Source organism: Bactrocera dorsalis, chromosome 5 (genome assembly GCF_023373825.1).
Source record: "Bactrocera dorsalis isolate Fly_Bdor chromosome 5, ASM2337382v1, whole genome shotgun sequence".
Classification (NCBI taxonomy): domain Eukaryota; kingdom Metazoa; phylum Arthropoda; class Insecta; order Diptera; family Tephritidae; genus Bactrocera; species Bactrocera dorsalis.
In genome coordinates this window covers 68,602,588-68,619,746 of record NC_064307.1, presented here as the reverse complement: position 1 = coordinate 68,619,746, position 17,159 = coordinate 68,602,588, and the positions used below count along the sequence as shown (strand labels likewise).

The 17,159-nt window shown below is 31.5% G+C and overlaps 1 protein-coding gene across 6 annotated transcripts in view; it reads left to right on the top strand.

The window, feature by feature from the left end:
- The window catches only part of LOC105227845 (teneurin-m), a 464,312-nt gene that overhangs the window by 399,053 nt on the left and 48,100 nt on the right, over positions 1-17,159 (top strand). The window contains exon 1 of one of the 6 annotated variants that reach the window (XM_049457226.1): positions 1,353-1,752. The exons of the other annotated variants lie outside the window; for them this stretch is intronic. Within the exon in view, the coding sequence (XP_049313183.1) occupies positions 1,560-1,752 (193 nt within the window). The 5' untranslated portion in view covers positions 1,353-1,559. Of the gene's footprint in view, positions 1-1,352; positions 1,753-17,159 lie in introns of those variants that run through there. 6 annotated transcript variants of the gene reach the window in all.

The following is a 17,159-nucleotide window of genomic DNA, read 5'->3' as shown; positions in this document are numbered from 1 at the left end:
CAACAACACTAAGCCTATGCAACAAAGCAACTGTGCGGCGCGCAGCAGGTAGGCAACCTAGCTGAGCAAAGTAAATGCGGCAACAAACAAACAAAAGCGGATAAGAAGTGGTACGAACATGCCACACTTGATTTTCCACATACTCATGCTGATTTGAGTGAGTTGCATGTGAGTCAGCGCAATACACCACACCAACACTCAAAACTGCCGCTCAACGCCACTCGCGCTCTCTGCTCTCACCATTGATCATGCCGATATCCTTATTGCCTGCCTAGTGCTCGCACGTTTTTCATTGCTATGGCTTGTATTAGTGTTGTTTTGTTCGTTCGACCGCTTGTTCGTCTATGCTTGTATGGACTCGTATACGCAGCGCAAGTGTGTATATATAGTTGTTGTTGGCGGCGGTGCTGAGGCGATATGCTGAATTCGATAAGCATAGTTGTGTGTGTATGAATGCCATAGGTGCATAAAGCAGCCTGTGTGCAGGTACAAGCGCTTGCTGTTATGTGTGTGTGCGCGTTTGGGACAAAAGCGGTGATTTAGCATGCAAATAATGTTTGTAGAAGAGGCCTAACAAAGGCAATAAAAGTTGTCAAGAAGTTGTAGGCGGTGAAGACGACATGCTAAAATATGGCCATAGAAGTGAATGAAAAGGAAATGTTATAAGAAAAAACATAATAGATGGAAAAAGATGAAAAAGAGTTTGAAAGTGGCGAAGTTTTTACAAGTGAAAAATTTAGACTGTTAGTAATTTATACAAAGTTTAGGAAAAAAATTGAAAAAATTTGAAAAAAAATATTTTGAAAACAAAAATTTCCAAAAATAAAATTTTTGTAAAAAAAAAAAAATTAAAAAAAAATCTAAAAATTTTGAAAAATAATATATACATATTAGTGAAATTGGTTAAAAATTATAAAATTCTGTTAATAAAACAAATATAACAAAAACAAATGCAAACAAAAATTTTTTTTTTATGAAAAATTGAAAAATAATGGTTGTGATTAATTGATAAAAAAAAAATCGAAAAAATTAAAAAAAAAAATTGGTAAAAAATTCAAAAAAAAAATTCGAAATAAAAATAAAAAATCGAAAAAAATGTGAAAAATATTTTTTATTTTCTGCTCTGTTAATAAAACAAAAATAGCAATAAAATTCTTCGAAATTTGAAAAAAAAGTTGAAGAAAAATCGATAATTTTCAAAAAAAAATGTGAAAAATATTTTTGATAGTATTTTGTAAAATTGGTTAAAAAATCATGAAAATCTTTTAATAAAACAAAAATAATAAAAAAAATTTGAAAAAAAATAATAATATTGCATTCACAGTAACCCAAAACCAAATATACAACAGCATTTACTCACTGATTCTTATTGAATTTCTGGAAATATCGATCTCATTGTGTAGAAATGTGCAATATTTTCCAAAGATTTTTCGAATAATTATTCGGTGCCAGAAATTAATAAATACCTCGGCTGTGTTAACCACAAATTAGAAATATTAAGCACATGATTGATTTCAAATACCAAAAAAATTCTAAAAGTTTCCAAATAAAAACATAAAATGTATCAAAATCACGCAGCGCGTCGTAATAATGAAACGCGTCGGCCTTATGACCCCCACAGCAATTATGCAGCACACCGGAGTTATCAAACTCAACAAAGTTATGAAGCACACGAGAATTACGACTTCATACAAAACTACGAGACCCCAGAATATTATGAACTTCGAAGAAATTATGACACAAATCGTAAAAGTAAGTGGCATAGCATAGAAAACACATATTTTCCAGCGAGCTGACTGATTATTCTATTACAACATAATATTTGCAAAACAAATTAACGCTAAAACCACTCAAACTGTTGCTGCAAAAAACAATTTTGTACATAAATTCTCAGCTTAGCATTAATATTATAGCAAAATCGCGCACCTCAACGCATTATGCACCCTTTATTTACACAAATGTAAGCAAACTTTCTTACCCCAAACGCATTAATTAGCCACATTACTTTACTGTTTTGACCACTACTATTTATCCTGTCAAGTCGATACCACGAATTTATTTCATATTTATTATAATTTCCCTATTAACACTATTTTTACGCCAACGTTGTGCGTGTCTTCGCCGCTTAATTGCCACGCAAGGGCAATTCTATTGAGGTAGGTAAACAGAAATTCAAGCGTTGAGACGCACACGCAGGCAAGTGACCCCACAACGCGTTGCCGTCTCAACTCGCCGCTATATAGCTAACGCTGCGCTAGTTTCCTCACCATAACTCGTTTGTGAAGGTTCTACCTGTCAGCAGGCGTTCGTATTGAGCATAAGAAACGCACATTTTCGAAATGAGCCCAGACATCTATTCATATATATTGGCAGCCAGCGGTAAAAGAAAGAAAGATGTCTCAAGGGCATGTGATAATGGCGCCGTTGTATCATTTTTTTTAAGGAAAAACAACATATCGAAAATATACACCACAAAAAGTGCTTAAAATAAAAAAATTCTTCCAAATTCGCTGCTTTTCAAAATTTTAGTGTTATCTCTATGCTAGAGATTTGCTACCTTTTTACTCAAATATTATAAGATCTGCTGATATCTTGCTCTCACATTTTCATATTTAATAGAATTCACCACACTACTTAGAAGTAGATTTTAAAGAATTCTTCAAATATCACTTCAATTTTAGTGGCATAGCTCATCTTGCTAGAGATTTATTAGCATTTTCCTCGAATTTTTCTAAAACTCAGCCCATTTCTTGCTCTCACACCTTCAAATTTAACACAATTCACCTCACTACCTAACAATTCACTCAATTTTCGATCTCTTTTGCACTACCGCTCTCATTCTCTCGCTCCTTTTCACCACACTACATAGCAGTTCCCTCAATCTCTCCTCTCTTTTGTACTCCTGCTCTCATTCTCTCGCTACTATTCTCTCAGTCGCACTCTCTGCTTGTGTCTTTGAAGACTTCTATCTACTCTAACACTACCTTATCGACATTTCTTTCCATTGACTTGTATGCTTGAAAATTTTGTTACACTTTTATGCATTCCGCTACTTCCTTATTCGCTTTTCTTTCGTGCACTTCAAAATAAATAACGTAAAAAATTACCATATTCATTATAATAACTATATTGCCACATGCGTACTCGGCTTGCATGCAACTCTGTGGCGTTAAGGTGTTGCGTGTTCGCGTGGATAAATAAAGTAAAAAATGCATTTGAATAAAAATATAAAAATTCTGTGGTAATAAAAATAACCAAGAATGTTATGGCCTTAAAATAGTAATTGGCAACAAACTGCTTTCGAGCGTTTATAATTTTAGCCACTTGAGAAGCAAGCGTGACGGTCACCAACGCCGCTGCTGTCATTAGAAATTTTTTTTAATGCAATGAATGGACGACATAGGAAGTGGCAATGCTAGAGGAATTAGTTTTCGGCAACTTAGCGAACATGCAAAATATCTATTAGAATTGAAGAAAATCGATAATTTTTAGAAAAATATTTATAACAAATATGGGAAGTTGTATATTTTTGAAGAGTTGGGAATTGTTATGGAATCTATGACTTCTGGTTGTTCCCAGGAAAATCAAATTATATGAAATATGAAACAATTTCATATCAATAACACCGAAAATTCATATCAATATCATCGAAAATTTCACACAATTAATTTCTTCTGCATAAATCAACATGAGCATCAATTTTTCTATATTTAAATTCGAATCCTGCTGCCTTATGCATAGCCCTACTGTTATTTGACACCGCATATGGCGTCTACAAGTCAAACACAGCTCAGATATTAGTATTGAAGAGCACGGTTTTCATTCAATTTTTGAAGTTAAAAATAGATATGTGTGCACATTTGTATGTATATTTGTGTATGGAAATATACAAATAATATAGTCTCCACGGACCACTTGAAGTAATTGTATGCCAGTGAAAGTGGCAGCATAATTTCCAGTGCAAGGAAAGGTATTTCATTGAGTACATATATTTTAAATAGTAAAAAATAAATTACAAAAAAAAGGAAATAAAAAAAAATTAATAATTAAAAAAAAAAATATAAAATTAAAAAAATGCATATAAATTTAAAAATAAAATTAAAAAATACTTTTTAAAAATAATTACAAAAATAAAAAATATAATAATTTAAAAAACACATGTTTTAAAAAATATATAAAAAGTAATAAATTAAAAAATAAAATCACATATATTATATAAAAGAAACTAAATTTTAAAAATACCTTTTAGATTATATAACACAAAAAAGTATATTAAAATAATTTTTAATGATAAAAAAATATAAAATATTAAAAAACATGTTTTAAAAAATAAAAAATAATAAATTTACAAAAATTCATACATGCATATTTAAAAATAAATTTAAAATATACATTTTAGATTATGTAACACAAAAAAAATAACTTCTAAATGACAGAAGATATAAAAACATACAAAAAACATAAATATTAAAAAAATAAATTTTTCAAAAAATAAATAAAAAAAAAACTTAAAAAAATCATGCACATTTAAAAATACTTTTTGGGTTATATAACACAAAAAAAATGTACATTAAAATAATTTTTCAATAATAAGAAATATCAAGAAAAAATTAAAAAATATTTTTAAAAAAATTTAAATACTGCATAAATAAAAAAAACACATTTTTCGGACAAAAAATAATAAATTTAAAAAAAATCATAAACATATAAAATAAACTTAAAAAAAAAAATAAAATAATAAATACAAAGTAATGAACTTAAAAAACTGCATATATTTTTCAAAATAAACTTAAAAAATATATTTTGGATTATATAACACAAAAAAGTTTATTAAACAGGGGTGTTTTCACCTTTTGGATGCAATAACACAAAAAACAGAAAGAAATTAAATTTTCAAAAAAAAATCAAATTAAAAAAAATCAAAATTTTCAAAAAGAAAAATCTGTACAACGTTGCTTATAGAAACTTTGAGTAACCGAAAAGGAAATATACTTTTTATATTGAAATTCTTCAACACACACATATTTACAGAATTTTCTTCAAAGACGTCAAAGTCATTAAGATTTAGCTGCAGGCTCTTGGCAAACAGTGGATGTGTAAATATATAGAGCTTAATTTCAATTTTATAATTTGTTTTGCTGGCAAATTTTCTAAAACGGTAATTAAAAATAAATGGAGCGGAAAAATATGCATATTATACATAGCACATATACATAGATATGTACATATCATACAATTAAAAAATACTTCCTGAGCAATGGCAAATTATTTTTAATTTCTTTTTACCTATTCTAAAGGCTTGGCGAAACAAATAACCTTGCAGCTGTAATCCTTTTTTAAAGGCGCTACTCACACAATAATATAAGAAAAAATAGGAGAAATAGGTTAACTTTGGTGCCGAAGATAGAATACCCTTCACAATTAAAACCATTTCCATAAAAGCACTTGATTGTCAAGGTTCAGTTGGTATGGCAGCTATAGCATCGCCCAATATCGCTAGTTCCAACAAATAAACAGCTTCTTCGAAAGAAAGAATACTATATGCGAAATTTCAGCTTGACATCTCAAAAGCTGAGTTAATTATTACAACCATTACAACAAACCTAACATACCCTGTTCTGGGTATAAAAAGGATTTGTGCGGCAAATATTAAATTCTTAATGAAATAAAAAAAAAAATTCTACCTTTCAGCTGCGTATTTTTCTTTTATTGATTTCTTTACAACACATCTTGCATACAAATGAGTTGCTTTTTCATTTGTTAAAAAGGGAAATTAGTTTTTTTATGCTGTCAAATTTGGCGGAAATATTGCGGTGGCGCACACATATATTATTGCTGCTTGAACCGGAAATTAAAACCTAATTAAAAATACGCAAACACAAATAAAAATAGGCAAAATTAATAACTGCTGCGAATAATAAACGAAAAGGAAATGAAAAAGTGTATTTACAAAGCATACATTTAGGCTTAGTGGGACACAGTTGCACACACAGAAATATTTTATGAAAGAAACGCATTTTTGCTAAGAAATAATATCGAAAGTGATATTTTTAACAAAAGGAAGTATTAAAATTGTGAATTTTTCACATTTAAGCCAACATAAAACAGTTAATTTTGGCTACTAGAGCTGTAGATTGGAAAGTAATAAAGGAATGTGTTGTTCTATTAAATAAACGGTGCCAAAAAATATTATAAAATCGATTCACCATTAAAAATAAGCAAACTTAATATCAACTAAGAATAATAAACCGAAAAGGGAAGTGAAAAGGTGTATTTATGAAGCATACATTTAGGCTTAATAAGGCACAGCTGCATAAATTAAGATATTTTATGAAAGAAAAAACACAATTTGTAATAAAAAAGATCTAAAGTGATATTTTTATTAAAATTATATAGCAAAATTGTGCATTTTTGACATGTAATCTAATAACAATTAAGTATTTTTGGCTACTAGAGCTGTAAATTTAATAGTAGAAGAGGAATGTGACATTTTATTGCATAGACGGTGCAAAAAGTAATAAAGCACACACTCACAATAAAAAATAGTTTACTTTTCGAATTTATAGCTTCCAGCTGAGTTTTGAAAAATTATCTAAAATTTCAGGTAAATGTAAAAATTTTAGAAAATTTCTCCAAAACTCAACCAAAGGCTATAAAATCGAAATGTTTTAAAATATAAGGTAAATGTAAAAATTTTAGAAAATTTTTTCAAAACTCACCAGAAATTGAAGTTATTTTTGCCACACTTAGAGTTGTCACGTAGAGAGTGAAGCATTGCTTTATCTGAAATAAAAACGAAAAGAAATTATGAACGTCACTTCAAATACTTCAAATTATAGTTAATATACAAAAATTTATCACACCAAAAATTCCAGAATAAGAAAAATTGTGCACATTTTGTAAGCAGCGTGCATTAAACATATTTCCTTTTTCTTTCAAAAACACCTAGCCACTTAGTAACTCGAAAAACAGAGCTTAACAGTCTGTGTTAATTAATTTTTAAATAATCTTGCCAACATTAGGTTGGCTTGCGGTCGTCTAAGCTGCGCTTAAGCGCTTAATTGCCAGCTAATTTTCAGCGCCACACACTCTTTCTTGCCTATTACCTGCTTGCTTTGAAAGCAAGTGTGGGTAAAATCCAAAAAATAGCAGTCTGCCGCCAACATAAGGCGTATTTCATTTGTTTTGCTGCAAAGCATTAAGCAAAAATGTTCAAATTTAATTAAAGAAACCACATATTCACCACTTTCTTTATTATTATTTTTTTTTTACTTTTGTCTGCTTTCATTTACGCGCCTAATGATTAATTTAAAAGCGATTTGTTGTAAGGTTTTCGAGCCTTTTTAATGCACAACAATATACAAACACACACATATGCATATAAACGACTGTGGTTTGATTATTACCCAGTTAACGCAGCCTGTCAGCATTTGTCAGCGGCGTTGAGACACTTTTAGTAGACGCGTTTAATTTTCTTTGTCGCACATCAACGTTCCAAACACTGACAACGTAAAATTTATACATATGTGTGCTTACACTTACATACATAGTATATACAATATCAAAAGTCTCCTTATTTACCTTTAACTGCCTGTGGTTGAGAGCGTCAACCCAGAGAAGCAGTCATCAGTCTTTGCTTTAGCATTGTCGTACCAGCAAATGAGCTGTTTTGCGACGGAAGTCGCGCATTTCCACTGCCTTCTGGAGCCTCCTACCCGCATATTTTCAATTACATTTACTTTTCGCTTCGCTATAGCTACCTTGATGCCACACCAGATTTTTTTTTTTTTTCATAAAAAAAAAATTGCATTTAAGCTTACGCTTTTTTTTCTTTTTTGAGCGCGCACCCCTCTAGTATTTTTTCTTTGCACTCCAACGCGATTATTTATGTATGTATATGTGAAATGCGTGCGAATATGCGGCTGTAGCTTACAAAAGTAAAATGCCTCATCGTTTTCTGCAAATTAAAATACGCAAAAAGTCGCAAAGTAGCATACAATCACACCGACGCATATAGGAATAAGCAAATCCGAGGCGCTTGAATGGAAAAATCTCGCCGCACGTCACCATAGCGAGCTTCTTCATTCAGTGAAATCGGATTAGTGGATATATGCCTAAAGTAAGTGAACGCTAATTACATGCGTGTCACCGCCAAGCCGCGCTACCTTACCTAGTCATCCCGCTGCTTACCTTTTTCAACAGCTTTACCTATTCCAACAACCAGCTTTTTAGCTACAGCCTACAGCTGCTCGTTTTTCTTTATTAGCCACCACTTCAAGCACCATTCAACCACCTGCTGGCAGCCGTTAATACTCACTCGCTTTCAGCAGTGAAATAATTGTGTCTACATGTATTGTTGGCAAATTTGAATGTGAAATATGTACGTCTTTCTGTCTTTTATGGGTTTGGTTGCAAAAAATTCACTAATTTATTAACATGAAATTCGATTTGTGTGCATAATTTTTTCGCAAATCAAATTCCTCACATTTTTTCAATTGGGAGAACATACGTACATACTTATGTATGTATATTGCCTTTAAAATGCATGGGTATGCATATGAATATGTACAGCAGAATATATTTTTACATATAAGATTGTTATCGTATCACTTAAAAACGGTCGAAATTGGAGTACAACCACGCCTACTTCCCATATAGCACAATTTTTAAATTTCACCTGACTCTTCCAAAGCCCTTCCTTACTTGTAATTATATGTATTTGTTTATACAAATACAACTTTTTTAATATAAAATGTATGTATGTACGTGCTCACCCTTACCTTTTATTGCATACACATATTTAATTTCATTTAATTAAACATATTTACATACGCCGGCTTTTTTAACGCTATGATCGAACACTAAAAACAATTTGACATCCCTAATATTGATAAGATTCTCACTAAATTTAGATTTTATACTATATATTTGCTCCGTTCATAACGCGCAGTTGAAAATCTTCGAGTGAAAGCATATGTACATATATTTTACACCAGCATGTTGAAACATACATTTTTGCACATTTTTCACACGAACATGCTGAAACATGTTTGCCAAACAAACAAATTGCTCACTGCTTTGCTTAACCGCATTTGCATACATTCACTTCAATTAATTTACACACACTTATCACTTTACATTCACTAAATCAAATAATTATATAAATAATACTCAAAAAACTACACTAAATGATTAATTTATTACTTTTTGATTAATTTTTCACTTTTTCACAAACTTTGATCGCGAACACGTACCGACGCGCACTTACCGACACACGACTATTAAACAGAGAATGTTAATGAACATGAATGAAATTGTGTTAACATTCGGTCGTTCCATTGCACTTATAATTTTTTGCAGTGCTGCTCACTGCTTCGTGCTGATGAGACAACAATTGCGTTTGCATGCGCAAATATGTAACATACTGTATTGAAATTACAGAGGATCACTCGGCAGGCTTACAGTAACACAAAACGAGTAAATTACATTGATTTGTTGTTTGCCCAGGATTATAAAAGCAATTTCAAATAGTTTGTTAACATCAGAGATAATAAAGAGTGACTGCTTTGCTTTTATACTCTAACAACATGTTGCTACAGAGTATAATAATTTTGTACACCTACATAGATGTAGCGTTATATATAAATAAACGATCAGGATGATTTGACGAATTGAAATCTGGGTGACTGTCTGTCTGTCCGTCCGTGAAAGTTTTAACTTCAGTGAAATATAAGAAAAGTAATGAAACATGGTTTGCGCGTTCCTTGACAAAAAAAAATACGAGTTCATTCTTATTCGGGTTTGTCACTCATGAATGCATATAAAGAAAATTAAAGCATATTTACTTTGCACTTATGACCGCTGCTTTCATGCAGACGCAACATTATGAGGTTACGCATACACGCAAACGCAGCTTCCATTCATAAAAATGCATTAAACAAGTAATTTATTTTAAAACAAATTAACCATATACAGGCATGAGTAACTGAAGCGCTATGAAATAGCCAGAGTAAAAAATATGCACGCGCATAAAAAAGTAAATGAATCACGTATGTATACAAATACATACATATAATGAATACACATATTAAAACTGTTTGAAAAGCACTAGCAGCGCCTAGGCCCACCGAAAGCCTGCCGCTATGCACCCACATATGTATATATGTACGTTTATTGCTGGTTTTTACACACTTTAGTTGCGACTCCAAAGTGCAATGACCGCCAAGTGGCCAAAAGACATGTAAAGTAAGTGCACAAAAACGTATGTGTGTGTGTTTGTTGCATGCAGTGCATTAAAAAGCGCAAAACTTAAATGCATATAGCTGCATGCGTGGTAAACCAGCGCATATATTATATGTAAAACAAAGCGAAAAAAACATATTTTGCACTTCAACATTTCAGCATCCAACAACGCCGCTCGTTTGCTGCAATCCAACTAACTTTGTTAGCCTTTGCCATGCCTTTGGCCGGTGAAATGACCTTTTCGTAGGCGCACATGCGTAAATACAATCACAGCTGCATAAGTAAATGCAGATTTATGTATATGTGCTTGCATGCATATATGTAAAAATACACATATACATATGTATATAAAATTACACATATATGCTCACAAATTACACACATTTAAACTCTTGTGTAAGCGCAAATTTATAGTGTCGGCGGCTGGCAGTCTGCTGCCGCTTTGCCGGCTGTTTTTAAACCGTTTTTTTTTCTGTTTTTAACGTCAACTACGCTAGCGCATGATTATGTGCGTGGCTGCTGCTGCTTTGCTCGCGCCGGCAAATAGATAATTTACAGCACTAAATGTAAACAAAACGCACTGCACCCACAGCGGCACCCACTTTTTACCACAGCAGCCGACGCGGCTGGCAATATTTTCGCCTTGTGCAACATGAATTTATAGTGGCACAATATGCATTTGTTGGCGTACTGCCTTTGAACTTGAAAATTTTGCTACGCACACACACACAAAAATGACGCCAGCAAAACTCGTTAGCCCGCATGTGATTGCGCTGCGGCGGTTGTCAGGGCGTATACGTAATTTTTCATGCACCCACTGGCGCTTGTTGCTTTTTTTGCTTGGCTGCGAATTACGCAAAATTTACATGCTACTAATGGCAGACAACGCAACAACAATAATAAGATAGCGCACCTGCAACAACAATAACAGCAAGCACTTTGTAGTCATTCCAACGCTGTGGTATGCAACTCATTTGGCGCACATAGTTGCCTGCATGTACATATTTGCGCTGACGTACATGTATTCGCGTTCACTGTTGCATGCGCGCTGCACATTCATCAATTACTTAATGTAATTACTTTTGGCTTTTGGATTAAGCGCGCCACCGGCATACCACTCAACCGCGCCGCCGCTAGTCAACCGGCGAGTCAGTCAGTCACAGCGCAGCACCGACATTCGCTGTAATTTTCATTTCGCCACACAAGCACACCGCTATAAGGCAAGCATTTGCTTACGGGATAAGTACTATAGCAAATGCCGGGCGTGTATTTTGTGTTGTTGAATGCCTGTGTGTGTGTGTGTGTGCGGGCGCAACGATAGCAGACAACATTAATTTGTAATGTAATAAATTGTAGCAACACTCTTTTATCGCTTTCAATCCCACTTTATCCCGCACTGTTGCCCCCACCACTCCGCTCCGCCAGCACTTCACTGCTTTTGGCCTGCAATTGGTTTGGTTTGGCTGAGTTGTTTGCAGCGCGCATTTGTTTGTTCATTTTGTTCAATTTTTGCAGTCAGCGTGTGGCAATAACAAATAATGTGCAAAAAAAAAGCTCAAGTACATATTTCACATATTTGGTTTATTGCGCCAGACTTTGGCAGCTCGGCGCAGACGGTCAGTTGGTGTGTGGTGATTCGGTCCCACTTATTCATTCATTGCAAAGTTGCGGAAGTTGTTAATGATGTCTGCCTGGTTGCTGCCGCTGCCGCTGCTGCTGCTACTGTAAACACACAGTCGGTCTGAGGCTTATGAAAAAGCAAAGCACAAACAAATGCGTAGGTATGGAGGCATGCAGGCTGGTTCATGTATTTGTTGTGTGTGTGAGTGTGTATACGAGTAAGTTCGTGTAGCTGTGTTGTGATGCCCATAGTTTGCCGACGGCAATTATTAGTGTACTTTTTAAGTGCTTCGTAGACTTTGTGCCATTCAAACTTTTTACATTCACATACTTAATTACGAGTACTTATATGTCAAATAAGGGTATAGATAGTAAGAGCTTTAGCTTGATATTATTATAATATCAATAATATAAATAAGTTAAATTTCTAGTAAATTATTTTTTAAATAAATTTTTGTTGATAAAACATATTTATGTTTAATATTTTTAAGATTTTCTAAAACAAAAATAAAATAATTAAATTAATTTTCAATAAATATTTTTTTGATTATAATTTGTACAGAAAATTATTTATGCAACGATTAATTTTTTTCAATATTAAAATTTTTAAATTTTAAATTAAACTTAAATTTAAGTTTAATTTTAAATTTAAATTTTTTTAAAATATTACATATTTTTAATTTACTTTATAAATATTCTTGAATATTTTCATTTTTTTAAATTTACTTTGAAGAAAAAATATTTTTATTATATTTATTTTTAAAAAATATTTTTATTTTATGTAAAATATTCCGTAATTAATTTTTGTTTAAAACACAAAAATTTTTTTACTAACAATTTAAAATTAAAAAAAATATATATATACCCTTCATACATACAATATTTCTTTAAGAAACTTTTGATATATTTGCATATACATATATTTTTTATTTTTAAAAAATCCTTTTTTTAATAAATTTCGTATATACGTTCTCAAGAATTTTTTTATATATATTTTAACCTTATTTTTATTGATTTATAGACAATATTAAAAAAAAAAGATTTTTTAATAATTTATTTTTTTTATATACATATTGCTCATTTGCTGCAAGACCGGACATAAGTCAAAAAAATGTTCTCCAGGAATTTTTTTCACTTTTACATTTTCGCAAGCGGAGCTTATTTTTAATATGATTTTTCACTCAACATAAGTATGATAAAAAAGATTTTGCAGCATAATCAATTTTTTTGATTTATGCCGGTCTTAGCAAATGAGCGATATGTGCTACTAAAATTCATTCTGAAGAAAAAACTAAAATATTTAAAAAAATTATTCCGTTCAGAAATATTTTTTTAAGAAAATTTTTGATTTCGATTTATATATACTTACTTTAACTTTTTTAATGATTCGTAGTCAATATTTTAAATACAATTTTTTTTCATTCATATTTTCTAAACAAAAAGCTCATAATTTTTTTTTAATCCTCCTAAATTTTTTTATTAAAATTTTCTTCAAAAAATATGCATAATTTTTTTCATTTTTTAATGATTCAAACTAAATTTTTTTTAATATAAAAACAATGTTTAATTTAATTTTTTTTCTGAATAAAAACTTCATAATTTTTTTACATATTGACATGCTATTATGTTTTATTTATTTTTAAAATTTTTTTATTTTTTTTTTATTTTTAATACTTATTTTTTTATTTTTAATATTTATTTTTTTATTTTTAATGATTTAAAAAAAATGTTTATATAAACAAATATTTTTTTTTTTTCAATAACAAAAACGAAATTAATTTTAAATAATTACAAACTTCTTTCTTTTATAATTTTCTTAAGAGAATTGAAAGTTTTTTTTATTTATTTCTTTTCTTAATCATTCGGAGTATACTTTTTATTAAAAATAATTGAATTTTTAATAAAAAAAAAAATATTTTTTAATAAAAGTTCACTTTTTATATATTTAAAAATACTTATAATTAATTCTTATTATATGTTTTAATAACTTATAACCAATTTTTTTTAAACCGAAAACATTTTTTTAAACATTAATTTAGAAAAACTAAAAATTAAATATTAATCAATTAATTTAAAAAATAAATATTAATGAAAAAAAAATTTGTTCTACAATTTAAAATAAATTTTAATTTTTTATATGCTTTATAAACAGTAAAAAATTTTTTTATTGAATTTTAATTTTTGAAATTTAATATAAAATTAATTTTACTAATTTTCTAGTTACGTTTTACTATTAATATTTGCTTTGTAGTTATAAAATGATAATAAATTTCTGCAACGATATTATATTTCCCAACATTTTAGACAGTAACAGCGAAAAAATGCCACATCAACGAAAATATGACAAAGCTATTAAATATCCCATAAATATGTATTCAACAAAAAATTCAGAAAAATCAGCAATTTTCACAGAAAATACTAATTTATGCTTTAATTAAAATATAAAAATTTAACCAACTAAAAGTCAAATACATTTTAATCCATTACCTTAAGCTTTTAGTGCTTAATTGCAAACGTAAGCCTTTTGGACGCTGCGCCTATATTACGTGCCGGCCACATGTTAGCGCCATTAATTGCATTTCCTGTCTATTATTTGCTGACATTTTCAATTTTCACTTCCGGCCATGCGGCCTGCACATTGCGAAATATCAAATAAATACAAAATTAAATGCTAAATTCGCATACACACCTGCAAACACACGCATATGTGAAATAATAATAACGACTATTTGTTGTTGTTGCGCTTATCAAATTCGATTAATCGCAAAATTTATGCCAGTGACAGTATTTAATGGCGCGTTTTTATGAAAAGCGCATTTGCCTGAGTTTTATTAGAAAATGCAGATAACTATGACAGCGCAAATGATATATGACAGCGTGTTAAAGTTAAAAAAAAGCATTACATAATATGTAAAATTATAAATGGCGTTAATGAGCAAAATGCACTTGTTGTTGCAGTAGCGGTGGAAATATATTTTTGCTAGCGTGAAACAAAAATAAAAAAGTCGCCTCGCACAGCAAAATGTAAAATGTCAATTTCATGCCGCAACCACATAATGTAATATCCGTTTCCGTATGCCATGTGGTATGAGTGATTTTCTCCAGCTAACCGCTAGGCTGCCTACAGGAGCCTGGCTGCTGCATATAAACGCCGCTTTGGCATAAACATGAGTTGTTTAGTATGCATTAATGTGTTTTTTTGCATTAATATGTGTCTGTGTATGTGTGCATGTATGTCAGCTTGCTTATTATATGCACATATTTCATTTCCGCTGCGGGCTAACCAATCAAAAAAGCGCAAATCTAATTTAAATAGTGTATTTTTAGGCGCATTTCAAAAGAAAACAAATTGACTCGTTCAGATCCGTTGTGGCAGTGCGACAGCTATACCTACAGACACACACACACATACAACAAAGCGGCAAAATCGACAAACGGCATGCGTTGGCTGTCGTAGGGTTGCTTAATGCTATTAAAATCGCTTTTAAATCGACTACCGAAATGAGAGATTTACATTTTTTGCATTTTGTGTCACACAAAGGCATTAGCAATAGCTGAAAATGTACACGAACGTAAGCGCCAAAGAGATTTGCTTATAATATATACAGACTATATATACAGATTCACTCATTCTAGCAGTGAAGCTATAGAAATCATTTCGTTTTTGCTGTGTTCAGTAAATACGCGACACACTCGTCTAACCGCCATGCCATGGCATGGCAGTAGCACACCGTTAGGCTTTTCATTTAGCCAAAATTTAATTAAAAATATTGACACAGTCATCAATTCAAGCGCTGGGCAAAAATTAATTTACGTAATCGAAAATAATTTCCGCATGGCAAATTTAATAACACAAAAGCAACTAATACAAAAGTGGCAGAAATATCAAAACAAATCAAAAATATATATATATAGGAGTATGGATTTTGGCAGAGTTATATGCGTAGTAATGGCTTTTCGAACTAAATGACACATTTTATGACCAGCCGCCCATGTGATTTGGTCTTTGACGCTCGTAAAACTACACAATTTGATAAATTAAGAAAAAAAATGCAGTGAAATGAAATGCGAAGTCTTGAAAACAAAGCGCGCTAAGTAGCGTGTACACTAGACTCAAGTTTTAACTCAAGTATAGTGCTTCGCTAAACAAGCCTTACGAGCTGCTGTCCAAAAAAGGCTTACGAACTGCCTCCCTTCACAAGCCCTATGAACTGCTTTCCTAACCAAGCCCTACAAACCGCTTCCCTAAACAAGCCCTACGAACTTCAACCACCACTTTTTATTGTATACTCTTAAGTTCATTGGTGACTTCGCCAACATTTCCACCTTCCGCACATTTGCTTTAGCGTCCGTTCAACCGTTTCGCTATGTTTTCTTTGTGCCATTTCATACATTTGTTGCTAATGACAGAATAAAACGAAATCCAAACATAAATTACGCACTTATCAGTTTCATTTATCTTTGAGATTTTGATGGTTTTGTAATTGAGTAATAAACTAAAGAAAACCAAAGAATGGAAGTCTGTGTGTATGACGGAAGAATGGTAGGGTTTGGTATGGCAGCACAGTTGAACGAACGAGCACACAAAACAACATATAAATGGTATAAACTTATACATAAACAAAGTAGCAAAGCAAACGCACACAAGTGTTTCACAAGTTCAGTTATATGTTTATATTTTGTTGTGTTTCACAAGTTCAAAAATAGGAATCGCACAAATACGCTTGCGTTTTGTTTCACAAGTTCAAAAATAGGAATCTCACAAATACGCTTGCGTTTATCAAGTTCATAAATACGATTTACACAAATACCCTCACATTCTGTTCCACAAGTTCAGAAATACGCATACTATCATGACTGCTGTTACTACAGTTAGACTCATTACGCCGTTTCACAAGTTCAATTCTACAATTTACTTCCATCGTTTATGCGTTTGGTCAACGCCTTGCTAAATTATCTGCATAAGAAGTTGAATAATAATAAAAAATAAAAAAAAATGTATACAATTTGCGCCACGAAATGCGAAAATCAAACAAAAATGCGTAAATACTTGCAGTAACTCGCAAAGCAAATAAATAAAGTAGCACCTATTGTGCGCGTTTTTATGGCAGCATATAAAACAAAACGCTCAACAGAAGCATGGCGCGCACAGCACTTAGCAAATATACTTGCTTTTTTCGACGACCATAATTTTCTTGGCCTTATCATTAGCACAGCCCATTTATGGCCACCCACACTCGCTTAATACGCGACGCGCTTGGAAGCAACATTGCACTGCGCTGCGCGGTACAATGCTC